General features: G+C 48.1%; 1 protein-coding gene across 1 annotated transcript; it reads right to left on the bottom strand.

The window, feature by feature from the left end:
- Positions 1-502: 502 nt before the first annotated feature.
- Positions 503-16775, bottom strand: LOC122922675 (TLR adapter interacting with SLC15A4 on the lysosome-like). Its single transcript, XM_044273372.1, has 2 exons — positions 16638-16775; positions 503-1491 (listed from the first exon to the last, which is right to left on the bottom strand). Exon 2 carries the CDS (start codon positions 1472-1474, stop codon positions 647-649), a length of 828 nt encoding a protein of 275 aa, XP_044129307.1. The 5' UTR covers positions 1475-1491; positions 16638-16775; the 3' UTR covers positions 503-646.
- Between the last annotated feature and the right edge of the window lie 10894 nt (positions 16776-27669).

Raw genomic sequence — 27669 nt, 5'->3', positions numbered from 1 at the left:
GTCGACATGATGCAGCTCTGGATGTGACTAGAGCACAGTGGACATGATGCAGCTCTGGATGTGACTAGAGCACAGTGGACATGATGCAGCTCTGGATGTGACTAGAGCACACTAGACACGATGCAGCGCTGGATGTGACTAGAGCACAGTGGATATGATGCAGCGCTGGATGTGACTAGAGCACAGTGGATATGATGCAGCTCTGGGTGTGACTAGAGCACAGTGGACATGATGCAGCTCTGGGTGTGACTAGAGCACAGTGGACATGATGCAGCTCTGGGTGTGACTAGAGCACAGTGGACATGGTGCAGCTCTGGGTGTGACTAGAGCACAGTGGACATGGTGCAGCTCTGGGTGTGACTAGAGCACAGTGGACATGATGCAGCTCTGGGTGTGACTAGAGCACAGTGGACATGCTGCAGCTCTGGGTGTGACTCGAGCACAGTGGACATGATGCGGCTCTGGGTGTGACTAGAGCACAGTGGACATGATGCAGCTCTGGGTGTGACTAGAGCACAGTGGACATGATGCAGCTCTGGGTGTGACTAGAGCACAGTGGACATGATGCAGCTCTGGGTGTGACTAGAGCACAGTGGACATGATGCAGCTCTGGGTGTGACTAGAGCACAGTGGACATGATGCAGCGTCACTTTTTGCTCTGCCCCCGACTGCTGTTAATAAAGGGCAGGTTGCTCGCCGGTGCCTCGGGTTTATCGGGGCTGGAGATGTGCAGGATGGGGGTGATGAATTCGGAGCTCCCCCCGCTGGTTGCGCAGCGCAGACTCCTCAGGATGGCCTCCATGGCCGTGGACTGGTGGACGTTCCGCTCCTGCGACATCTGCAGGCTGATGAGGTGGACGTTGTGCATGAGGACGGTGGACCAGAGGTGGGGGATGGGCGAGGTGCCGGCCGCGGTCAGCTTCTCCTCGTAGCACTGCTTATACAGCTCCGCCATCTTCTTCTCCAGGAAGCCGTTCAGCACAGAGTTGGAGAAGGGGGCCGAGGGTAGGACCTGGCTCTCTACACTTGGGGGCCCCCCTTCTGTTAGGAGCCCCCCGGGGTTCTCAGTTGGAGGACTGCTGCGGTCAATGTCCGCCGAGAGCAGCACCGGGCCGTCCTCGCAGTCGCCGTCCAGGATGCACCCGGAGTCCACTTTCTGAAGGATGTGGTCGCCCGCGATGTGCAGGTCGGGGTAGTTCTTGTAGATGCTGCCGTACCTGCTGGACCACGAGGTGTACAGATCCAGCGAGGCGTCGTTCAGCACCTCGCGCCTCGGGATACGCAAGGGTTGTGAGATGGGACCTGAGGCCTCCCCCTGACACAGTGGCTCAGATCCGCCTTCCCTACGATCGGACAGCGCGGCCCCCAGCGCCCAGGACGACGTCTTCTTCTGCGACTTCTCTTCGTCCTTCTGCTCCTCAGCGTTCATCCGCTCCCTGTAGACGGCCGTGCGCAGGAACGACTCCGACAACATGGTGGCGAGCGGGGGGTCTGCGGGGAGGAAGAGGATGGAGACGACTGAGACACAAAACATGGGACAACCAGACACCTCCTACTGCTCCACCTGTGTGTCAGTCTTCACTGTGTCACATTCTATTCATGAAACAGGTGCTACAGGATGAACAATACTTTAGCGCAGCGGTCCCCAACCACCGGGCCGCGGACCAGTACCAGGCCGTGGATCAGCCGGTCCACGGGGAGCTCCAGAGTTTATTGGCTCCTGAGCCTCATAAGCTAAAGGTCGGGAGGCCTGAGGTGCAGGATCGTCGCAATGACATCATCGCAACCTCCTGCGCTGGGTCACTGGCGGTGTGTGACATCATCATCGCCCCACTACAGATCCGGCTCAGGAGGTTGCAATGACGTTCGCGACCACCTGTACCGTAACGCAGGAAGCCGGGGCAGCAGGCATTTAGGAGGCACAATATGTAAAGGGACCACAAATGGGGGGCATAATATGTGAGGAGGGCACTACTGGGGGCATGATATATGAAGAGGGCACTACTGGGGGGCATAATATGTGAAGAGGGCACTACTGGGGGCATGATATATGAAGAGGGCACTACTGGGGGGCATTATATGTGAAGAGGGCACTACTCGGGGCATGATATGTGAAGAGGGCACTACTGGGGGCATGATATATGAAGAGGGCACTACTGGGGGGCAATATATGTGAAGAGGGCACTACTGGGGGGCAATACACACTCAGCTAAAGAATTATTAGGAACACCTGTTCTATTTCTCATTAATGCGATTATCCAGTCAACCAATCACATGGCAGTGGCTTCGATGCATGTCGGGTTGTGGTCCTGGTGAAGACAATCTCCTGAACTCCAAACTGAATGTCAGAATGGGAAAGAAAGGCGATTTAAGCAATTTTGAGCGTGGCATGGTTGTTGGTGCCAGACGGGCCGGTCTGAGTATTTCACAATCTGCTCAGTTACTGGGATTTTCACGCACAACCATTTCTAGGGTTTACAAACAATGGTGTGAAAAGGGAAAAACCTCCAGTATGCGGCCGTCCTGTGGGCGAAAATGCCTTGTGGATGCTGGAGGTCAGAGGAGAATGGGCCGACTGATTCAAGCTGATAGAAGAGCAACGTTGCCTGAAATAACCACTCGTTACAACTGAGGTCTGCAGCAAAGCATCTGTGAAGCCACAACACGCACAACCTTGAGGCGGATGGGCTACAACAGCAGAAGACCCCACCGGGTACCACTCATCTCCACTACAAATAGGAAAAAGAGGCTACAATTTGCACGAGCTTCACCAAAACTGGACTGTTGAAGACTGGAAAAATGTTGCCTGGTCTGATGAGTCTCGATTTCTGTTGAGACAAATGGTAGAGTCCGAATTTGGTGTAAACAGAATGAGAACATGTATCCATCATGCCTTGTTACCACTGTGCAGGCTGGTGGTGTAATGGTGTGGGGGATGTTTTCTGGGCACACTTTAGGCCCCTTAGTGCCAATTGGCCATCGTGTAAATGCCACGGGCTACCTGAGCATTGTTTCTGACCATGTCCATCCCTTCATGACCACCATGTGCCCATCCTCTGATGGCTACTTCCAGCAGGATAATGCACCATGTCACAAAGCTCCAATCATTTCACATTGGTTTCTTGAACATGACAATGAGGTCACTGCACTAAAATGGCCCCACAGTCACCAGATCTCAACCCAATAGAGCATCTCTGGGATGTGGTGGAACGGGAGCTTCGTGCCCTGGATGTGCATCCCTCAAATCTCCATCAACTGCAAGATGCTATCCTATCAATATGGGCCAACATTTCTACAGATGCCATCAGCACCTTGTGGAATCAATGCCACGTAGAATTAAGGCAGTTCTGAAGGCAAAAGGGGGTCCAACACCGTATTAGTATGGTGGTCCTAATAATTCTTTAGGTGAGTGTATGTGAAGAAGGCACTACTGGGGGCAATATATGTGAAGAGGGCACTACTGGGGGGCATGATATGTAAGAAGGGCACTACTGGGGGCAATATATGTGAAGAGGGCACTACTGGGGGCAATATATGTGAAGAGGGCACTACTGGGGGCAATATATGTGAAGAGGGCACTAATGGGGGGCATGATATGTAAAGAGGGCACTACTGGGGGGCATGATATGTAAGAAGGGCACTACTGGGGGCAATATATGTGAAGAGGGCACTACTGGGGGCAATATATGTGAAGAGGGCACTACTGGGGGCAATATATGTGAAGAGGGCACTACTGGGGGGCATGATATGTAAGAAGGGCACTACTGGGGGCAATATATGTGAAGAGGGCACTACTGGGGGCAATATATGTGAAGAGGGCACTACTGGGGGCAATATATGTGAAGAGGGCACTAATGGGGGGCATGATATGTAAAGAGGGCACTACTGGGGGGCATGATATGTAAAGAGGGCACTACTGGGGGGCATAATATATAAAGAGGGCACTACTGGGGGGCATAATATATAAAGAGGGCACTACTGGGGGGCATGATATGTAAAGAGGGCACTACTGGGGGGCATAATATATAAAGAGGGCACTACTGGGGGGCATGATATGTAAAGAGGGCACTACTGGGGGCAATATATGTGAAGAAGGCACTACTGGGGGCAATAGATGTGAAGAGGGCACTACTGGGGGGCATTATATGTGATGAGGGCACTACTGTCACGGAAGGTGTACAGAAAACTAGAAGACACAAAATGAAGATCCGACTCACTGGATCCAAAACTAAGGAACAAAAGGGAGAGCCCTGCATCAGACCTGGCTCTCTCCCTAACTGCTCAGCCTATGCAAAAATCCCAATGGTAGATGATCGCATATCCTCGTACCTCGACTGTATAACACCTGAACACCCTATAATAGTGAGGGGACACGACCACCGGCTCCTTACACTTGATACGGAGGGAGTCAGGGTCACCTGGGATCCAGCAAACAGGAAAATACAAATGAATAAACAAAACTTATCTGTAGAAGACTCAGTAGTAGCATCCAGCATGCACACACTCCAGGAAGTTGTATAAACCGCAAAGTGATGCAGTATGGGAAGGGATTTAAAGGGAGGCAATCAGTGCAACTACATGACAGCTGAGAGAGGCTAACGAGATGAGAAAACGAAAGCAAAACAAAAGAACCTCAAGCAGGAGGTTCTGAAGAACGTCTGTCAGAGCTTCTCAGATGTCTGGTGGTGACAACTACTGGGGGCAATATATGTGAAGAGGGCACTACTGGGGGCATTATATGTGAAGAGGGCACTACTGGGGGCATTATATGTGAAGAGGGCACTACTGGGGGCATTATATGTGAAGAGGGCACTACTGGGGGCATTATATGTAAAGAGGGCACTACTGGGGGCATTATATGTAAAGAGGGCACTACTGGGGGCATTATATGTGAGCAGGGTTGTTTGAACACTGTGTAGATTAAATTAAATGATCTGGACTGAGGTTCTGCTGTTTGGCCACAAGATGCCGCTGTTTCCTAAACACAGCTACAGACTTCAGATATTTCCATATTCATGAGAGGTGGGGTTACACATAGAGCCTGGAGAGGAAGGGAAAGGGAGCAGCCAACTGAGAGGGAGCTGAGACTGAGGATCGGGGGGCATCCCGTTGTGGGGGCATCCAGGTGTGGGGGCATCCAGGTGTGGGGGCATCCCGGTGTGGGGGCATCCCGGTGTGGGGGCATCCCGGTGTGGGGGCATCCCTCAGTGACCGGAGCGGCAGCTAAAGGGACTTTAACACTTGCGTTTTTGTTTTCCGGCACGGAGTTCCGTCACAGGAGCACAATTCCGGAAAAACTGATCAGTTTTATCCTAATGCATTCTGACTGGAGAGCGATCGGTCCAGGATGCATCAGTTCAGTCCCTTTTACGTTTTTTGGACGGAGAAAATACCGCAGCATGCCGCAGTTTTCTCTCCGGCCAAAAATACTGAACACTTGCCGGAATGCCGGATCCAGCATTAATTTACATTGACGTGTATTAGTGCCGGATCCAGCATTAAATGTTCCGGCAAAACAGACCTTTAAAAAATAAATAAATACCACCAGATCAGTTTTTCCGGATGACACCAGAGAGACGGATCCGGTATTTTTAAATGCATTTGTCAGACGGATCCACTTCCGGATCTGTCTGACAAATGCCATCAGTTGGCGTCCGGATCCGGCAGGCAGTTTCGGCGACAGAACAGCCTGCCGAAATCCTCTGCCGCAAATGTGAAAGTACGTTAAGTGAAGCTGATTGTGTCCAAGACCCTGATCCTGTCCAGAGGAAGGAGGATTGCTTCCAGGAGCGCTGATGAGAGCGGAGGAGCATAGCGACATACACTGCGGTGCCGCATGCTTGTTGGCGAGGCTTTTGTTCTGTTCAGAGTCACCAGCGGAGGCAGAGCAGACCCGGGTCGGTAAGATCGTGCACGCACCTCATCACAGTGTTGGCGCTAGAGATGAGACCAGGCCTGTAGTTAGTTGGGGTCTCTGTGTCAGGCCACAAGTGTTACTACTGTTCATTGCAGGGACTCCATAACTTAAAGGGACAATTCCCACAATCTCAAGCCCGGCTGGAGTTTTGCTCAGGAGAAATACTCAGGCACATGCTACAGGACCAGTTATGGGAGCGGGAATCCTGTACAGCTTTGTAAGATTGTAAGCTGCTGTGCTGCACCGCAGGCTAGCCCGCACCACGCACTCATACAGTGATTCTTGTTTTATATGGGTAATTACAGGTGAGGTGCGGCGGCTCAGTCATGACCGGTTGTGTTTATTGCCACATTTAAGTAAAATTCTGTTTTGGCAAAAGCTGGTGTTGGGGTTGCTATTCTCGTTTGTGACTTCACTGTATTCTGGGGAACCCACCCCAATACAAGGCTTACAAGGGCACTACTGGGGCATAATATGTAAAGAGGGCACTACTGGGGCATAATATGTAAAGAGGGCACTACTGTAGGGCATTATATGTAAAGAGGGCACTACTGGGGCATTATATGTAAAGAGGGCACTACTGAAGGGCATTATATGTAAAAAGGGCACTACTGAAGGGCATTATATGTAAAGAGGGCACTACTGAAGGGCATTATATGTAAAGAGGGCACTACTGTAGGGCATTATATGTAAAGAGGGCACTACTGGGGCATTATATGTAAAGAGGGCACTACTGAAGGGCATTATATGTAAAAAGGGCACTACTGAAGGGCATTATATGTAAAGAGGGCACTACTGAAGGGCATTATATGTAAAGAGGGCACTACTGAAGGGCATTATATGTAAAGAGGGCACTACTGAAGGGCATTATATGTAAAGAGGGCACTACTGAAGGGCATTATATGCAAAGAGGGCACTACTGAAGGGCATTATATGCAAAGAGGGCACTACATGCAAAGAGGGCACTACTGAAGGGCATTATATGTAAAAAGGGCACTACTGGGGCATTATATGTAAAAAGGGCACTACTGAAGGGCATTATATGTAAAAAGGGCACTACTGAAGGGCATTATATGTAAAAAGGGCACTACTGAAGGGCATTATATGTAAAGACGGCACTACTGAAGGGCATTATATGTAAAAAGGGCACTACTGATGGGCATTATATGTAAAAAGGGCACTACTGAAGGGCATTATATGTAAAAAGGGCACTACTGAAGGGCATTATATGTAAAAAGGGCACTACTGAAGGGCATTATATGTAAAAAGGGCACTACTGAAGGGCATTATATTTAAAGAGGGCACTACTGGGGCATTATATGTAAAGAGGGCACTACTGGGGCATTATATGTAAGGAGGGCACTACTGAAGAGCATTATATGTAAAGAGGGCACTACTGGGGGGCATTATAGGTAAAGAGAGCACTACTGGGGAATTATATAAGAAAAGGGTACTATTGGGGGGCATTATATTTAAGGAGGGCAATACTGGGGGCATTATATGTAAAGAGGGCACTACTGGAGGCATTATATGTAAGGAGGGCACTACTGAAGGGCATTATATGTAAAGAGAGCAATACTGGGGGCATTATATGTAAAGAGGGCACTACTGGGGGCATTATATGTAAAGAGAGCACTACTGGGGGCATTATATGTAAAGAGGGCACTACTGGGGGGGTGCATTATAAATATGTGATTATTATTTCTTATGTCCCCCCCGCTGACCTGTTAAGTGTACTGGAGGCTCTGCTCTCTCTGCAATTGCCGCTCCATCTGCACTTTGATTGATAGGACCAGACAGTCAGAGTGCAGAGAGAGCAGAGCCTCTAAGTGTAATGGCAACGCCCCCATTGCTCCTAGAGGTTCATTTGCATATATTAAAACACAATTTTTCTCAGCAATGCACATATGAACATGGGACCGACGCCTTCAGCTGCCAAGTGCACATGTGACAGGTCAGCCGGTGTCAGAGGGACAGACCTGCTGACAGGAGCCCAGAGAGGTAGGTACCAACCAGCAGGGACCTGCGGTAAGGGGAGGAAGGAGGAGATCAATGATGTGACTGACAATTACAGCTAAGAGGCACCAGAGACCTCTGCCTCACAGGGGACGGTGCCTCATGTCCTCATATGTACTGAATGTTCTGCCCTCTCAGTGTTAATAATGACCTCGTCATTTGCAGCCCCCCCCCCTCCCCCACCCCCACCACCACCTCCCCCACCATCATCATCATCAGGGTTTTGGTGCGACATCAATGTGTTCCTCTTTCCATCAAGTCCTTTATTTATTAGAAGTAGGAAGTGAAAGGCAGAATTCAGCTCATAGAGCGACCATCCCAGGGGCCTCAGTGCATAATACACCACCACTAGAGGGAGCTCACTACATACAGATTATACAGCCACCACTAGAGGGAGCTCACTACATACAGATTATACAGCCACCCCTAGAGGGAGCTCACTACATACAGATTATACAGCCACCACTAGAGGAAGCTCACTACATACAGATTATACAGCCACCACTAGAGGGAGCTCACTATATACAGATTATACAGTCACCACTAGAGGGAGCTCACTACATACAGATTATACAGTCACCACTAGAGGAAGCTCACTGCATACAGATTATACAGTCACCACTAGGGGGAGCTCACTACATACAGATTATACAGTCACCACTAGAGGGAGCTTACTACATACAGATTATACAGTCACCACTAGAGGGAGCTCACTACATACAGATCATACAGTCACCCCTAGGGGGAGCTCACTACATACAGATTATACAGCCACCCCTAGAGGGAGCTCACTACATACAGATTATACAGCCACCCCTAGAGGGAGCTCACTACATACAGATTATACAGCCACCACTAGAGGAAGCTCACTACATACAGATTATACAGCCACCACTAGAGGGAGCTCACTACATACAGATTATACAGCCACCAATAGAGGGAGCTCACTGCATACAGATTATACAGCCACCCCTAGAGGGAGCTCACTACATACAGATTATACAGCCACCCCTAGAGGGAGCTCACTACATACAGATTATACAGCCACCACTAGGGGGAGCTCACTACATACAGATTATACAGTCACCACTAGAGGGAGCTCACTACATACAGATTATACAGCCACCACTAGAGGGAGCTCACTACATACAGATTATACAGCCACCCCTAGAGGGAGCTCACTACATACAGATTATACAGCCACCCCTAGAGGGAGCTCACTACATACAGATTATACAGCCACCACTAGAGGGAGCTCACTACATACAGATTATACAGCCACCCCTAGAGGGAGCTCACTACATACAGATTATACAGCCACCACTAGAGGAAGCTCACTACATACAGATTATACAGCCACCACTAGAGGGAGCTCACTATATACAGATTATACAGTCACCACTAGAGGGAGCTCACTACATACAGATTATACAGTCACCACTAGAGGAAGCTCACTGCATACAGATTATACAGTCACCACTAGGGGGAGCTCACTACATACAGATTATACAGTCACCACTAGAGGGAGCTCACTACATACAGATTATACAGCCTCCACTAGGGGGAGCTCACTACATACAGATTATACAGCCACCCCTAGAGGGAGCTCACTACATACAGATTATACAGCCACCCCTAGAGGGAGCTCACTACATACAGATTATACAGCCACCACTAGAGGAAGCTCACTACATACAGATTATACAGCCACCACTAGAGGGAGCTCACTACATACAGATTATACAGCCACCAATAGAGGGAGCTCACTGCATACAGATTATACAGCCACCCCTAGAGGGAGCTCACTACATACAGATTATACAGCCACCCCTAGAGGGAGCTCACTACATACAGATTATACAGCCACCACTAGGGGGAGCTCACTACATACAGATTATACAGTCACCACTAGAGGGAGCTCACTACATACAGATTATACAGCCACCACTAGAGGGAGCTCACTACATACAGATTATACAGCCACCCCTAGAGGGAGCTCACTACATACAGATTATACAGCCACCCCTAGAGGGAGCTCACTACATACAGATTATACAGCCACCCCTAGAGGGAGCTCACTACATACAGATTATACAGCCACCACTAGAGGGAGCTCACTACATACAGATTATACAGCCACCACTAGAGGGGGCTCACTACATACAGATTATACAGCCACCCCTATAGGGAGCTCACTACATACAGATTATACAGCCACCCCTATAGGGAGCTCACTACATACAGATTATACAGCCACCACTAGAGGGAGCTCACTACATACAGATTATACAGTCACCACTAGAGGGGGCTAACTACATACATATTATACAGCCACCACTAGAGGGAGCTCACTACATACAGATTATACAGTCACCACTAGAGGGAGCTCACTACATACAGATTATACAGTCACCACTAGAGGGGGCTAACTACATACATATTATACAGCCACCACTAGAGGGAGCTCACTACATACAGATTATACAGCCACCACTAGAGGGAGCTCACTACATACAGATTATACAGCCACCACTAGAGGGAGCTCACTACATACAGATTATACAGTCACCACTAGAGGGGGCTAACTACATACATATTATACAGCCACCACTAGAGGGAGCTCACTACATACAGATTATACAGTCACCACTAAAGGGAGCTCACTACATACAGATTATACAGTCACCACTAGAGGGGGCTCACTACATACAGATTATACAGCCACCACTAGAGGGAGCTCACTACATACAGATTATACAGCCACCACTAGAGGGAGCTCACTACATACAGATTATACAGTCACCACTAGAGGGAGCACACTACATACAGATTATACAGTCACCACTAGAGGGAGCTCACTACATACAGATTATACAGTCACCACTAGAGGGAGCTCACTACATACAGATTATACATTCACCACTAGAGGGAGCTCACTACATACAGATTATACAGTCACCACTAGAGGGGGCTCACTACATACAGATTATACAGCCACCACTAGAGGGAGCTCACTACATACAGATTATACCGCCACCACTAGAGGGAGCTCACTACATACAGATTATACAGCCACCACTAGAGGGAGCTCACTACATACAGATTATACATTCACCACTAGAGGGAGCTCACTACATACAGATTATACAGTCACCACTAGAGGGAGCTCACTACATACAGATTATACAGCCACCACTAGGGGGAGCTCACTACATACAGATTATACAGTCACCACTAGAGGGAGCTCACCACATACAGATTATACATTCACCACTAGAGGAAGCTCACTACATACAGATTGTACATTCACCACTAGAGGGAGCACACTACATACAGATTATACAGTCACCACTAGAGGGAGCTCACTACATACAGATTATACAGTCACCACTAGAGGGAGCTCACTACATACAGATTATACATTCACCACTAGAGGGAGCTCACTACATACAGATTATACAGCCACCACTAGAGGGAGCTCACTACATACAGATTATACAGCCACCACTAGAGGAAGCTCACTACACACAGATTATACAGCCACCACTAGAGGGAGATCACTACCTACAGATTATACAGTCACCACTAGAGGGAGCTCATTACATACAGATTATACAGCCACCACTAGAGGGAGCTCACTACATACAGATTATACAGCCACCACTAGAGGAAGCTCACTACACACAGATTATACAGCCACCACTAGAGGGAGATCACTACCTACAGATTATACAGTCACCACTAGAGGGAGCTCATTACATACAGATTATACAGCCGCCACTAGAGGAAGCTCATTACATACAGATTATACAGCCACCACTAGAGGGAGCTCACTACATACAGATTATACAGTCACCACTAGAGGGAGCTCACTACATACAGATTATACAGCCACCACTAGAGGGAGCTCACTACATACAGATTATACAGCCGCCACTAGAGGGAGCTCACTACATACAGATTATACAGCCACCACTAGAGGGAGCTCACTACATACAGATTATACAGCCACCACTAGAGGGAGCTCACTACATACAGATTATACAGCCACCACTAGAGGGAGCTCACTACATACAGATTATACAGCCACCACTTGAGGGAGCTCACTACATACAGATTATACAGCCACCACTAGAGGGAGCTCACTACATACAGATTATACAGCCACCACTAGAGGGAGCTCACTACATACAGATTATACAGCCACCACTAGAGGGAGCTCACTACATACAGATTATACAGCCGCCACTAGAGGGAGCTCACTACATACAGATTATACAGCCACCACTAGAGGGAGCTCACTACATACAGATTATACAGCCACCACTAGGGGGAGCTCACTACATACAGATTATACAGCCACCACTAGAGGGAGCTCACTACATACAGATTATACAGCCACCACTAGAGGGAGCTCACTACATACAGATCGTCACGTAGATGGTGGTTTCCAGGAATGTGTTTTGTGCCCACCATTATCGTCTGGGGTCCTCTAGAGCTGCTGAGCAGTTGGGGGGATTTGTGTTTAGGTGATGTGTGTAGAATCCATCAGTGCACGGGGGCAGATTTAGTAGACATGTAGATGGCGGTGTTATAGACTTGCACCGGGTTCCCTCTAGTGTCGGTGTGGCGCCTGGATTCAGCATGTCACTTCTGCAGCCAATCACAGACTGATGAGGACAGAGGTTGGCTGCGGCTTCAAGCTTTCATGTGGTAGCAGTGGCCCCTTTCCTGCAGGGCCCCTAGCTGCGCAGGTTCATTGTTATTATTATCAGCTGTTGCTATGGTGATGATTAGAGATGAGCAAATCGAAGCTGATTCAATTCACACCGAATCCGAATTTCCTTGCGCTTTGTGGTAAAGAACTCTGGAAAGGCGGGATCACCCACAATGCCATGCCTGCAGCCAATCAGCAGCCAGCCAGCCCTGTGATGTCACAGCCCTATAAATAGCGGCAGCCATCTTGGATTCTGCCATTCTCCAGTGCACTTAGTGCAGGGGGAGACGTCGGCAGGCGCTAGGAACAGTGCGAGGGAAGACTGCATTGTGCTGAAAAAAACTATTTACAAGTTCAGGGAAAGGACAGGGAGGAATCATCCACAGCGTTTCTGTAGAACAGTCCTATTACAGCGCGCTGCACTGACTGCGGGTCCGGAGCGGTTGTGTGCGGAATTACAACCCTTTTTGTTGTGTATTATTGGCAAAAGAAAAATACATTTGCCGTTCAGCGGTGCAGTTATAGGTTCTAAAGCCCTTTTTTGTGTGTATTAGTGGCACAAAAAAGGTATTTACCGTTGTGCGGTGAAGTAAGAAAATTACAGATTTTTTTGGGGTGTTTTAATTTCCTTTTTATTTATTTGATCTAACAGTATGACAGGCAGAGAAGTGCCCGGCCCTGCACAGGGGAGGGGCAGAGACGTGCCCGGCCCTGCACAGGGGAGGGGCAGAGACGTGCCCGGCCCTGCACAGGGGAGGGGCAGAGACGTGCCCGGCCCTGCACAGGGGAGGGGCAGAGAAGTGCCAGGCCCTGCACAGAGGAGAGGCAGAGAAGTGCCCGGCCCTGCACAGGGGAAAGGCAGAGACGTGCCCGGCCCTGCACAGGGGAGGGGCAGAGACGTGCCCGGCCCTGCACAGAGGAGGGGCAGAGAAGTGCCCGGCTCTGCACAGAGGAGAGGCAGAGAAGTGCCCGGCCCTGCACAGAGGAGGGGCAGAGAAGTGTCAGGCCCTGCACAGGGGAGGGGCAGAGAAGTGCCAGGCCCTGCACAGAGGAGGGGCAGAGACGTGTCCGGCCCTGCACAGAGGAGGGGCAGAGAAGTGCCAGGCCCTGCACAGAGGAGGGGCAGAGATGTGCCCGGCCCTGCACAGGGGAGGGGCAGAGAAGTGCCCGGCCCTGCACAGGGGAGGGGCAGAGACGTGTCCGACCCTGCACAGGGGAGCGGCAGAGAAGTGCCCGGCCCTGCACAGAGGAGGGGCAGAGAAGTGCCAGGCCCTGCACAGAGGAGGGGCAGAGAAGTGCCAGGCCCTGCACAGAGGAGAGGCAGAGAAGTGCCCGGCCCTGCACAGAGGAGAGGCAGAGAAGTGCCCGGCCCTGCACAGGGGAGGGGCAGAGAAGTGTCCGGCCCTGCACAGGGGAGGGGCAGAGACGTGTCCGACCCTGCACAGGGGAGGGGCAGAGAAGTGCCCGGCCCTGCACAGAGGAGGGGCAGAGAAGTGTCAGGCCCTGCACAGAGGAGGGGCAGAGAAGTGCCTGGCCCTGCACAGAGGAGGGGCAGAGAAGTGTCAGGCCCAGCACAGAGGAGGGGCAGAGAAGTGTCAGGCCCTGCACAGAGGAGGGGCAGAGAAGTGCCAGGCCCTGCACAGAGGAGGGGCAGAGAAGTGCCCGGCCCTGCACAGAAAAGGGGCAGAGAAGTGCCCGGCCCTGCACAGGGGAGGGGCAGAGACGTGTCCGGCCCTGCACAGGGGAGGGGCAGAGAAGTGCCCGGCCCTGCACAGGGGAGGGGCAGAGACGTGTCCGGCCCTGCACAGGGGAGGGGCAGAGAAGTGCCCGGCCCTGCACAGGGGAGGGGCAGAGAAGTGCCCGGCCCTGCACAGGGAGGGGCAGAGAAGTGCCCGGCCCTGCACAGGGGAGGGGCAGAGAAGTGCCCGGCCCTGCACAGGGGAGGGGCAGAGAAGTGCCCGGCCCTGCACAGGGGAGGGGCAGAGAAGTGCCCGGCCCTGCACAGGGGAGGGGCAGAGAAGTGCCCGGCCCTGCACAGGGGAGGGGCAGAGAAGTGCCCGGCCCTGCACAGGGGAGGGGCAGAGAAGTGCCCGGCCCTGCACAGGGGAGGGGCAGAGAAGTGCCCGGCCCTGCACAGGGGAGGGGCAGAGGCCTAAATGTTTCTGGCGCAGGCAGAGGTCGCAGCGAGAGGCCTGAGCTCCCGGGGTCATCTAGCGGTCGTGTCTTGACCAGAAACCCAGCGGTTCTTGATTGGTTGACTCGGTCATCTCGGTTTTGGATCCACTCCTGGTTTTCTTGGCTTTACCAATACTGATGGATTACTGACCAAACGCGGACCGAGTGAAGGCGGACGCTCCACAGACAGGATCCGTTTTTTGGAGGTTATTGTTCTGACAGATCGGAGGAAAGACAAAAAATCATTGACGTCAACACAGACACTTACTGCTGACCCCCGCTGTATAATATCTTCATTCAGCAGGACCTGCACTGGCGTCACAACGTGGTGAGCGCGATTACGTCATCAAAGGTCCTTTTGCAGGTCCTAAAAGAAGACTATGTCGGCTGCGCGAACAAGAGGATGAGGGGAGTTAATTTAGTTTTTATTTTTTAACCCCTCCAGCGCTATTGTACTAAGCTTTCTGTATGAAGAATGCTATTATTTCTCCTATAATCAGGTTATAAGGGAAAATAATAAAATGAACAGAACACCGAACCCAAAACCGAACTTCAGTGAAGAAGTCTAGGCACGTGTGTGCAAAACGCATTGCATTAGTGCAGAAAAAAACGGAACATCGGAACGCAATCGCAGTCAAAACTCACTGCAACTGCATGCAACTTGCGCAGGTTCCCCCCCAATGCACACGCAACGCATCCGGAGCAAATCTGGGACAACCGTGTGAAAAAGGCCTAAGTGCGACGCCCGTCATCTGCCTGTCATACATTAGCAGACTCCCTGTGTGTGTTACTGCAAGGCACAGCGCTCTGCACCGCTATACAGGCACAGTGTTCTACACCACTATACAGGCACAGCGCTCTGCACCGCTATACAGGCACAGTGTTCTACACCGCTATACAGGCACAGCGCTCTGCACCGCTATACAGGCACAGTGTTCTACACCGCTATACAGGCACAGTGTTCTACACCGCTATACAGGCACAGTGTTCTACACCACTATACAGGCACAGTGTTCTACACCGCTATACAGGCACAGCGCTCTGCACCGCTATACAGGCACAGCGCTCTGCACCGCTATACAGGCACAGTGTTCTACACCGCTATACAGGCACAGTGTTCTACACCACTATACAGGCACAGTGTTCTACACCGCTATACAGGCACAGTGTTCTACACCGCTATACAGACACAGTGTTCTACACCGCTATACAGGCACAGTGCTCTACACCGCTATACAGGCACAGTGTTCTACACCGCTATACAGGCACAGTGTTCTACACCGCTATACAGGCACAGTGTTCTACACCGCTATACAGGCACAGTGTTCTACACCGCTATACAGGCACAGTGCTCTACACCGCTATACAGGCACAGTGTTCTACACCACTATACAGGCACAGTGTTCTACACCGCTATACAGGCACAGTGCTCTACACCGCTATACAGGCACAGTGTTCTACACCGCTATACAGGCTCTCTGCAGCCAGGAAATAGACATTTTTTAACATGATTTGCCGAAACAAATTTTTTCAAAAAATTTGGCGAAATGGCCAAATCGAATTTTTGAAAAATTCACATGTCTATTGATGATTATTTATTTACTGTTGGTGGACAATGTAACATTTTTGTAACCGACTGATAAGTCACATGTCACCGTCCCCCGTTATAAGACAGCAGTATAAAGATTTAAAGGGGTACCCCGCAGGACATGCCGGCAATGTCTGATAGGCGGGGGTCCTCTGCTCCTGTGACATGGCAGCCGCAGTACTGACCGCCCTGGACGTCTCATGTCTAGCTGACGTGTATCTTACCGTCCGCTGCCTCCGCGCCAATCGGTCATCAGTCCAGGCCCCGCTGCCCCTTTGCCGCCCTGCCACACCGAGGTCCCAGAGCGTGTGGTGCCTCCTGACTCAGTAATGAGCGCGCGCCTCTTCCCTTTTTTATTTTCCAGATCTACAGAGAAAAAGAGAAGTCGCTCGGCAAGAATCTCTGACGCCAGACGGAAGGACGGAACCATTCTGGTCACGGGGTCCATACAGCGCCCCCACTCTAGGGCTGTAACGACCATGTTATAGCTGGGAGATCTGCCCAGAGACTCAGACATGAGAGGTTGTCGCCCGGAATGACTCACCCCCCCCCCCATTCCTACAGACCTTCCTGCGTGTCAGTGTTTACTGTCATTCTTGCATTGTATTCCATAAACCAGTGTCTTCCTATTGGCTACAGTACTGACCTTATTTAATTTTTTTTTGTATTGAAAACGCTTTTATTACAATCAAATCGTCAAACACACGTACTGAGTACCGAGTACTGCGAGGCAGCGCAGGCGCGCGTTTCATAGCGCGGTATTATTATGACCTGTGATCCAGGCGCCAGAAGCTGGAAATCCACCGGTCACTCCAGGGCCCCATCATACTTATCAGGGAGGTGTCCGGGGCCCCGCACCTGCCCACAATGGAGGTGACCCTCCCACCAGAATGACCCATTAACCCTTAACCTTCCAGAGGGCAGAAAACCATAAATAAATGGCGACTAAATGTCCAGTGTGTCCGTTAACTGAATTCCGCACTGATGCTGCGGATCAGCAGGACCTGGACCACATGGAAGAACATCTCGTCCAAACCTGGCTCTCGGGGGCCCGGTCCGCACCTCTTCTCTGCCGGACGCGGCCGATTGCAGTAAACAGAGAACATAACGAGTTGTGAAAGGGACTGTGGTCAGATCGAGCGCAGGGCCTTAAAGGGACCCGACACCTGCAGAATGTCTCCTCTCCCTCTGCTGTGGACGCCATTGTTCTCCGTTATCAGCCAGTTCTCCAGCGCCGAAAACCTCCAAGTGTCTGTTCACACATGGCGGCCAAAGCGCGGTTTATTAGGAAATGACAGCAAAAGTCAATGAAACAGTTCCAGTGATGCAGAAAAATCGGACCGCGCCGTACGAACAAGCCCGAGATCTGCACTTGTGACTGACAGCAGCCTGCACTGGTATGAGCTCCAGACTAGGGGTTACTGGCCCTTTAAGATGTAATTGTTAGGGCTGAGGAAGCTCGTATTATAATCAGCGGGAGGAGAACTTCCCGTCAGTGTAATGGAGGATCGGATGCGATTTGTGGTCGCCTGAAATTTCTCCTCCATCTTAATCCTAAATCAACATAGAAACCTTTGATAGATTTTATCTACAATGTACTTATTACCCCGCCACACCGTGCGCCCATTACCCCGCAACACCGTGCGCCCATTACCCCGCCACACCGTGCGCCCATTACCCCGCCACACCGTGCGCCCATTACCCCGCCACACCGTGCGCCCATTACCCCGCCACACCGTGCGCCCATTACCCCGCCACACCGTGCGCCCATTAAATAGCTATACAATCTCGTCTCCCACACACAGGCTCTCAGTAATACCGTACAGCACTGCACATCGTGTCCCTTCATCCGCAGTGATCCGGAAGGAAGGTTTTCTTCTGCCGATTTTATTGCTGCTCATAAAAAGAGACAGAAGAGAATCCAAAAAACAGAGGAATCATTGCCGCATCCACCTACAGGAGAGCAAAGTGAGGGGGGGGGGGGGTGGACTTCATCAACAGACTTACCCTAAACCATTACTCCTGTACTGATCCTGAGTTACATCCTGTATTATACTCCAGAGCTGCACTCACTATTCTGCTGGTGCAGTCACTGTGTACATACATTACTTATCCTGTACTGATCCTGAGTTACATCCTGTATTATACTCCAGAGCTGCACTCACTATTCTGCTGGTGCAGTCACTGTGTACATACATTACATATCCTGTACTGATCCTGAGTTACATCCTGTATTATACTCCAGAGCTGCACTCACTATTCTGCTGGTGCAGTCACTGTGCACATACATTACTTATCCTGTACTGATCCTGAGTTACATCCTGTATTATACTCCAGAGCTGCACTCACTATTCTGCTGGTGCAGTCACTGTGTACATACATTACTTATCCTGTACTGATCCTGAGTTACATCCTGTATTATACTCCAGAGCTGCACTCACTATTCTGCTGGTGCAGTCACTGTGTACATACATTACTTATCCTGTACTGATCCTGAGTTACATCCTGTATTATACTCCAGAGCTGCACTCACTATTCTGCTGGTGCAGTCACTGTGTACATACATTACTTATCCTGTACTGATCCTGAGTTACATCCTGTATTATACTCCAGAGCTGCACTCACTATTCTGCTGGTGCAGTCACTGTGTACATACATTACATATCCTGTACTGATCCTGAGTTACATCCTGTATTATACTCCAGAGCTGCACTCACTATTCTGCTGGTGCAGTCACTGTGCACATACATTACTTATCCTGTACTGATCCTGAGTTACATCCTGTATTATACTCCAGAGCTGCACTCACTATTCTGCTGGTGCAGTCACTGTGTACATACATTACTTATCCTGTACTGATCCTGAGTTACATCCTGTATTATACTCCAGAGCTGCACTCACTATTCTGCTGGTGCAGTCACTGTGAACATACATTACTTATCCTGTACTGATCCTGAGTTACATCCTGTATTATACTCCAGAGCTGTACTCACTATTCTGCTGGTGCAGTCACTGTGTACATACATTACTTATCCTGTACTGATCCTGAGTTACATCCTGCATTATACTCCAGAGCTGCACTCACTATTCTGCTGGTGCAGTCACTGTGTACATACATTACTTATCCTGCACTGATCCTGAGTTACATCCTGTATTATACTCCAGAGCTGCACTCACTATTCTGCTGGTGCAGTCACTGTGCACATACATTACTTATCCTGTACTGATCCTGAGTTACATCCTGTATTATACTCCAGAGCTGCACTCACTATTCTGTTGGTGCAGTCACTGTGTACATACATTACTTATCCTGTACTGATCCTGAGTTACATCCTGTATTATACTCCAGAGCTGCACTCACTATTCTGCTGGTGCAATCACTGTGTACATACATTACTTATCCTGTACTGATCCCGAGTTACATCCTGTATTATACTCCAGAGCTGCACTCACTATTCTGCTGGTGCAGTCACTGTATACATACATTACTTATCCTGTACTGATCCTGAGTTATATCCTGTATTATACTCCAGAGCTGTACTCACTATTCTGCTGGTGCAGTCACTGTGTACATACATTACTTATCCTGTACTGATCCTGAGTCACATCCTTATTATTCTCCAGAGCTGCACTCACTATTCTGCTGGTGCAGGTCACTGTGTACATACATTACTTATCCTGTACTGATCCTGAGTTACATCCTGTATTATACTCCAGAGCTGCACTCACTATTCTGCTGGTGCAGTCACTGTGTACATACATTACTTATCCTGTACTGATCCTGAGTTACATCCTGTATTATACTCCAGAGCTGCACTCACTATTCTGCTGGTGCAGTCACTGTGTACATACATTACTTATCCTGTACTGATCCTGAGTTACATCCTGTATTATACTCCAGAGCTGCACTCACTATTCTGCTGGTGCAGTCACTGTGTACATACATTACTTATCCTGTACTGATCCTGAGTTACATCCTGTATTATACTCCAGAGCTGCACTCACTATTCTGCTGGTGCAGTCACTGTGTACATACATTACTTATCCTGTACTGATCCTGAGTTACATCCTGTATTATACTCCAGAGCTGCACTCACTATTCTGCTGGTGCAGTCACTGTGTACATACATTACTTATCCTGTACTGATCCTGAGTTACATCCTGTATTATACTCCAGAGCTGCACTCACTATTCTGCTGGTGCAGTCACTGTGTACATACATTACTTATCCTGTACTGATCCTGAGTTACATCCTGTATTATACTCCAGAGCTGCACTCACTATTCTGCTGGTGCAGTCACTGTGTACATACATTACTTATCCTGTACTGATCCTGAGTTACATCCTGTATTATACTCCAGAGCTGCACTCACTATTCTGCTGGTGCAGTCACTGTGTACATACATTACTTATCCTGTACTGATCCTGAGTTACATCCTGTATTATACTCCAGAGCTGCACTCACTATTCTGCTGGTGCAGTCACTGTGTACATACATTACTTATCCTGTACTGATCCTGAGTTACATCCTGTATTATACTCCAGAGCTGCACTCACTATTCTGCTGGTGCAGTCACTGTGTACATACATTACTTATCCTGTACTGATCCTGAGTTACATCCTGTATTATACTCCAGAGCTGCACTCACTATTCTGCTGGTGCAGTCACTGTGTACATACATTACTTATCCTGTACTGATCCTGAGTTACATCCTGTATTATACTCCAGAGCTGCACTCACTATTCTGCTGGTGCAGTCACTGTGTACATACATTACTTATCCTGTACTGATCCTGAGTTACATCCTGTATTATACTCCAGAGCTGCACTCACTATTCTGCTGGTGCAGTCACTGTGTACATACATTACTTATCCTGTACTGATCCTGAGTTACATCCTGTATTATACTCCAGAGCTGCACTCACTATTCTGCTGGTGCAGTCACTGTGTACATACATTACTTATCCTGTACTGATCCTGAGTTACATCCTGTATTATACTCCAGAGCTGCACTCACTATTCTGCTGGTGCAGTCACTGTGTACATACATTACTTATCCTGTACTGATCCTGAGTTACATCCTGTATTATACTCCAGAGCTGCACTCACTATTCTGCTGGTGCAGTCACTGTGTACATACATTACTTATCCTGTACTGATCCTGAGTTACATCCTGTATTATACTCCAGAGCTGCACTCACTATTCTGCTGGTGCAGTCACTGTGTACATACATTACTTATCCTGTACTGATCCTGAGTTACATCCTGTATTATACTCCAGAGCTGCACTCACTATTCTGCTGGTGCAGTCACTGTGTACATACATTACTTATCCTGTACTGATCCTGAGTTACATCCTGTATTATACTCCAGAGCTGCACTCACTATTCTGCTGGTGCAGTCACTGTGTACATACATTACTTATCCTGTACTGATCCTGAGTTACATCCTGTATTATACTCCAGAGCTGCACTCACTATTCTGCTGGTGCAGTCACTGTGTACATACATTACTTATCCTGTACTGATCCTGAGTTACATCCTGTATTATACTCCAGAGCTGCACTCACTATTCTGCTGGTGCAGTCACTGTGTACATACATTACTTATCCTGTACTGATCCTGAGTTACATCCTGTATTATACTCCAGAGCTGCACTCACTATTCTGCTGGTGCAGTCACTGTGTACATACATTACTTATCCTGAATTACTTATCCTGTACTGATCCTGAGTTACATCCTGTATTATACTCCAGAGCTGCACTCACTATTCTGCTGGTGCAGTCACTGTGTACATACATTACTTATCCTGTACTGATCCTGAGTTACATCCTGTATTATACTCCAGAGCTGCACTCACTATTCTGCTGGTGCAGTCACTGTGTACATACATTACTTATCCTGTACTGATCCTGAGTTACATCCTGTATTATACTCCAGAGCTGCACTCACTATTCTGCTGGTGCAGTCACTGTGTACATACATTACTTATCCTGTACTGATCCTGAGTTACATCCTGTATTATACTCCAGAGCTGCACTCACTATTCTGCTGGTGCAGTCACTGTGTACATACATTACTTATCCTGTACTGATCCTGAGTTACATCCTGTATTATACTCCAGAGCTGCACTCACTATTCTGCTGGTGCAGTCACTGTGTACATACATTACTTATCCTGTACTGATCCTGAGTTACATCCTGTATTATACTCCAGAGCTGCACTCACTATTCTGCTGGTGCAGTCACTGTGTACATACATTACTTATCCTGTACTGATCCTGAGTTACATCCTGTATTATACTCCAGAGCTGCACTCACTATTCTGCTGGTGCAGTCACTGTGTACATACATTACTTATCCTGTACTGATCCTGAGTTACATCCTGTATTATACTCCAGAGCTGCACTCACTATTCTGCTGGTGCAGTCACTGTGTACATACATTACTTATCCTGTACTGATCCTGAGTTACATCCTGTATTATACTCCAGAGCTGCACTCACTATTCTGCTGGTGCAGTCACTGTGTACATACATTACTTATCCTGTACTGATCCTGAGTTACATCCTGTATTATACTCCAGAGCTGCACTCACTATTCTGCTGGTGCAGTCACTGTGTACATACATTACTTATCCTGTACTGATCCTGAGTTACATCCTGTATTATACTCCAGAGCTGCACTCACTATTCTGCTGGTGCAGTCACTGTGTACATACATTACTTATCCTGTACTGATCCTGAGTTACATCCTGTATTATACTCCAGAGCTGCACTCACTATTCTGCTGGTGCAGTCACTGTGTACATACATTACTTATCCTGTACTGATCCTGAGTTACATCCTGTATTATACTCCAGAGCTGCACTCACTATTCTGCTGGTGCAGTCACTGTGTACATACATTACTTATCCTGTACTGATCCTGAGTTACATCCTGTATTATACTCCAGAGCTGCACTCACTATTCTGCTGGTGCAGTCACTGTGTACATACATTACTTATCCTGTACTGATCCTGAGTTACATCCTGTATTATACTCCAGAGCTGCACTCACTATTCTGCTGGTGCAGTCACTGTGTACATACATTACTTATCCTGTACTGATCCTGAGTTACATCCTGTATTATACTCCAGAGCTGCACTCACTATTCTGCTGGTGCAGTCACTGTGTACATACATTACTTATCCTGTACTGATCCTGAGTTACATCCTGTATTATACTCCAGAGCTGCACTCACTATTCTGCTGGTGCAGTCACTGTGTACATACATTACTTATCCTGTACTGATCCTGAGTTACATCCTGTATTATACTCCAGAGCTGCACTCACTATTCTGCTGGTGCAGTCACTGTGTACATACATTACTTATCCTGTACTGATCCTGAGTTACATCCTGTATTATACTCCAGAGCTGCACTCACTATTCTGCTGGTGCAGTCACTGTGTACATACATTACTTATCCTGTACTGATCCTGAGTTACATCCTGTATTATACTCCAGAGCTGCACTCACTATTCTGCTGGTGCAGTCACTGTGTACATACATTACTTATCCTGTACTGATCCTGAGTTACATCCTGTATTATACTCCAGAGCTGCACTCACTATTCTGCTGGTGCAGTCACTGTGTACATACATTACTTATCCTGTACTGATCCTGAGTTACATCCTGTATTATACTCCAGAGCTGCACTCACTATTCTGCTGGTGCAGTCACTGTGTACATACATTACTTATCCTGTACTGATCCTGAGTTACATCCTGTATTATACTCCAGAGCTGCACTCACTATTCTGCTGGTGCAGTCACTGTGTACATACATTACTTATCCTGTACTGATCCTGAGTTACATCCTGTATTATACTCCAGAGCTGCACTCACTATTCTGCTGGTGCAGTCACTGTGTACATACATTACTTATCCTGTACTGATCCTGAGTTACATCCTGTATTATACTCCAGAGCTGCACTCACTATTCTGCTGGTGCAGTCACTGTGTACATACATTACTTATCCTGTACTGATCCTGAGTTACATCCTGTATTATACTCCAGAGCTGCACTCACTATTCTGCTGGTGCAGTCACTGTGTACATACATTACTTATCCTGTACTGATCCTGAGTTACATCCTGTATTATACTCCAGAGCTGCACTCACTATTCTGCTGGTGCAGTCACTGTGTACATACATTACTTATCCTGTACTGATCCTGAGTTACATCCTGTATTATACTCCAGAGCTGCACTCACTATTCTGCTGGTGCAGTCACTGTGTACATACATTACTTATCCTGTACTGATCCTGAGTTACATCCTGTATTATACTCCAGAGCTGCACTCACTATTCTGCTGGTGCAGTCACTGTGTACATACATTACTTATCCTGTACTGATCCTGAGTTACATCCTGTATTATACTCCAGAGCTGCACTCACTATTCTGCTGGTGCAGTCACTGTGTACATACATTACTTATCCTGTACTGATCCTGAGTTACATCCTGTATTATACTCCAGAGCTGCACTCACTATTCTGCTGGTGCAGTCACTGTGTACATACATTACTTATCCTGTACTGATCCTGAGTTACATCCTGTATTATACTCCAGAGCTGCACTCACTATTCTGCTGGTGCAGTCACTGTGTACATACATTACTTATCCTGTACTGATCCTGAGTTACATCCTGTATTATACTCCAGAGCTGCACTCACTATTCTGCTGGTGCAGTCACTGTGTACATACATTACTTATCCTGTACTGATCCTGAGTTACATCCTGTATTATACTCCAGAGCTGCACTCACTATTCTGCTGGTGCAGTCACTGTGTACATACATTACTTATCCTGTACTGATCCTGAGTTACATCCTGTATTATACTCCAGAGCTGCACTCACTATTCTGCTGGTGCAGTCACTGTGTACATACATTACTTATCCTGTACTGATCCTGAGTTACATCCTGTATTATACTCCAGAGCTGCACTCACTATTCTGCTGGTGCAGTCACTGTGTACATACATTACTTATCCTGTACTGATCCTGAGTTACATCCTGTATTATACTCCAGAGCTGCACTCACTATTCTGCTGGTGCAGTCACTGTGTACATACATTACTTATCCTGTACTGATCCTGAGTTACATCCTGTATTATACTCCAGAGCTGCACTCACTATTCTGCTGGTGCAGTCACTGTGTACATACATTACTTATCCTGTACTGATCCTGAGTTACATCCTGTATTATACTCCAGAGCTGCACTCACTATTCTGCTGGTGCAGTCACTGTGTACATACATTACTTATCCTGTACTGATCCTGAGTTACATCCTGTATTATACTCCAGAGCTGCACTCACTATTCTGCTGGTGCAGTCACTGTGTACATACATTACTTATCCTGTACTGATCCTGAGTTACATCCTGTATTATACTCCAGAGCTGCACTCACTATTCTGCTGGTGCAGTCACTGTGTACATACATTACTTATCCTGTACTGATCCTGAGTACATCCTGTATTATACTCCAGAGCTGCACTCACTATTCTGCTGGTGCAGTCACTGTGTACATACATTACTTATCCTGTACTGATCCTGAGTTACATCCTGTATTATACTCCAGAGCTGCACTCACTATTCTGCTGGTGCAGTCACTGTGTACATACATTACTTATCCTGTACTGATCCTGAGTTACATCCTGTACTTTACTCCAGAGCTGCACTCACTATTCTGCTGGTGCAGGCACTGTGTACATACATTACTTATCCTGTACTGATCCTGAGTTACATCCTGTATTATACTCCAGAGCTGCACTCACTATTCTGCTGGTGCAGTCACTGTGTACATACATTACGTATCCTGTACTGATCCTGAGTTACATCCTGTATTATACTCCAGAGCTGCACTCACTATTCTGCTGGTGCAGTCACTGTGCACACACATTACTTATCCTGTACTGATCCTGAGTTACATCCTGTATTATACTCCAGAGCTGCACTCACTATTCTGCTGGTGCAGTCACTGTGCACACACATTACTTATCCTGTACTGATCCTGAGTTACATCCTGTATTATACTCCAGAGCGGCACTCACTATTCTGCTGGTGCAGTCACTTTGTACATACATTACTTATCCTGTACTGATCCTGAGTTACATCCTGTATTATACTCCAGAGCTGCACTCACTATTCTGCTGGTGCAGTCACTGTGTACATACATTACTTATCCTGTACTGATCCCTGAGTTACCTCCTGTATTATACTCCAGAGCTGCACTCACTATTCTGCTGGTGCAGTCACTGTGTACATACATTACGTATCCTGTACTGATCCTGAGACACATCCTGCATTATACTCCAGAGCTGCACTCACTATTCTGCTGGTGCAGTCACTGTGTACAGACATTACTTATCCTGTACTGATCCTGAGTTACATCCTGTACTTTACTCCAGAGCTGCACTCACTATTCTGCTGGTGCAGGCACTGTGTACATACATTACTTATCCTGTACTGCTCCTGAGTTACATCCTGTATTATACTCCAGAGCTGCACTCACTATTCTGCTGGTGCAGTCACTGTGTACATACATTACTTATCCTGTACTGATCCTGAGTTACATCCTGTATTATACTCCAGAGCTGCACTCACTATTCTGCTGGTGCAGTCACTGTGTACATACATTACTTATCCTGTACTGATCCTGAGTTACATCCTGCATTATACTCCAGAGCTGCACTCACTATTCTGCTGGTGCAGTCACTGTGTACAGACATTACTTATCCTGTACTGATCCTGTACATCCTTATACTCCAGAGCTGCACTCACTATCTGCTGGTGCAGTCACTGTGTACATACATACTTATCCTGTACGATCCTACATCCTGTATTATACTCCAGAGCTGCACTCACTATTCTGCTGGTGCAGTCACTGTGTACATACATTACTATCCTGTACTGATCCTGATTACATCCTGTATTATACTCCAGCTGCACTCACTATTCTGCTGGCTGCAGCTCTGGGTGTGACTGGAGTATAAGCCGTGGTGAAAAAACTAAGAAATGTTTTTCATTTTAATTTTATTGAAGATTTTGCAAAAACAAATACATTTTAAGACTTATTAAACAGAAGATAAATACGGAAATGCAAGAAAAGTGCGGCCGCCCCAACACCACAGCCAAGACAACGCAAAGATGTCGGCCTGCTGCGGAGCATCGGGGATCGGGAATGTCACTCTGCCTGCAGCTGTCAGGGCATTCTGGG

Source organism: Bufo gargarizans, unplaced genomic scaffold (genome assembly GCF_014858855.1).
Source record: "Bufo gargarizans isolate SCDJY-AF-19 unplaced genomic scaffold, ASM1485885v1 fragScaff_scaffold_5_pilon, whole genome shotgun sequence".
Classification (NCBI taxonomy): Eukaryota; Metazoa; Chordata; class Amphibia; order Anura; family Bufonidae; genus Bufo; species Bufo gargarizans.
This window is presented reverse-complemented; position numbering and strand designations above follow the sequence as displayed.

What these genes read in the sequence shown, in the direction of transcription:
- LOC122922675 (XM_044273372.1), bottom strand. Translation starts at nt 1,474, where the DNA reads ATGTTGTCGGAGTCGTTCCTGCGCACGGCCGTCTACAGGGAGCGGATG.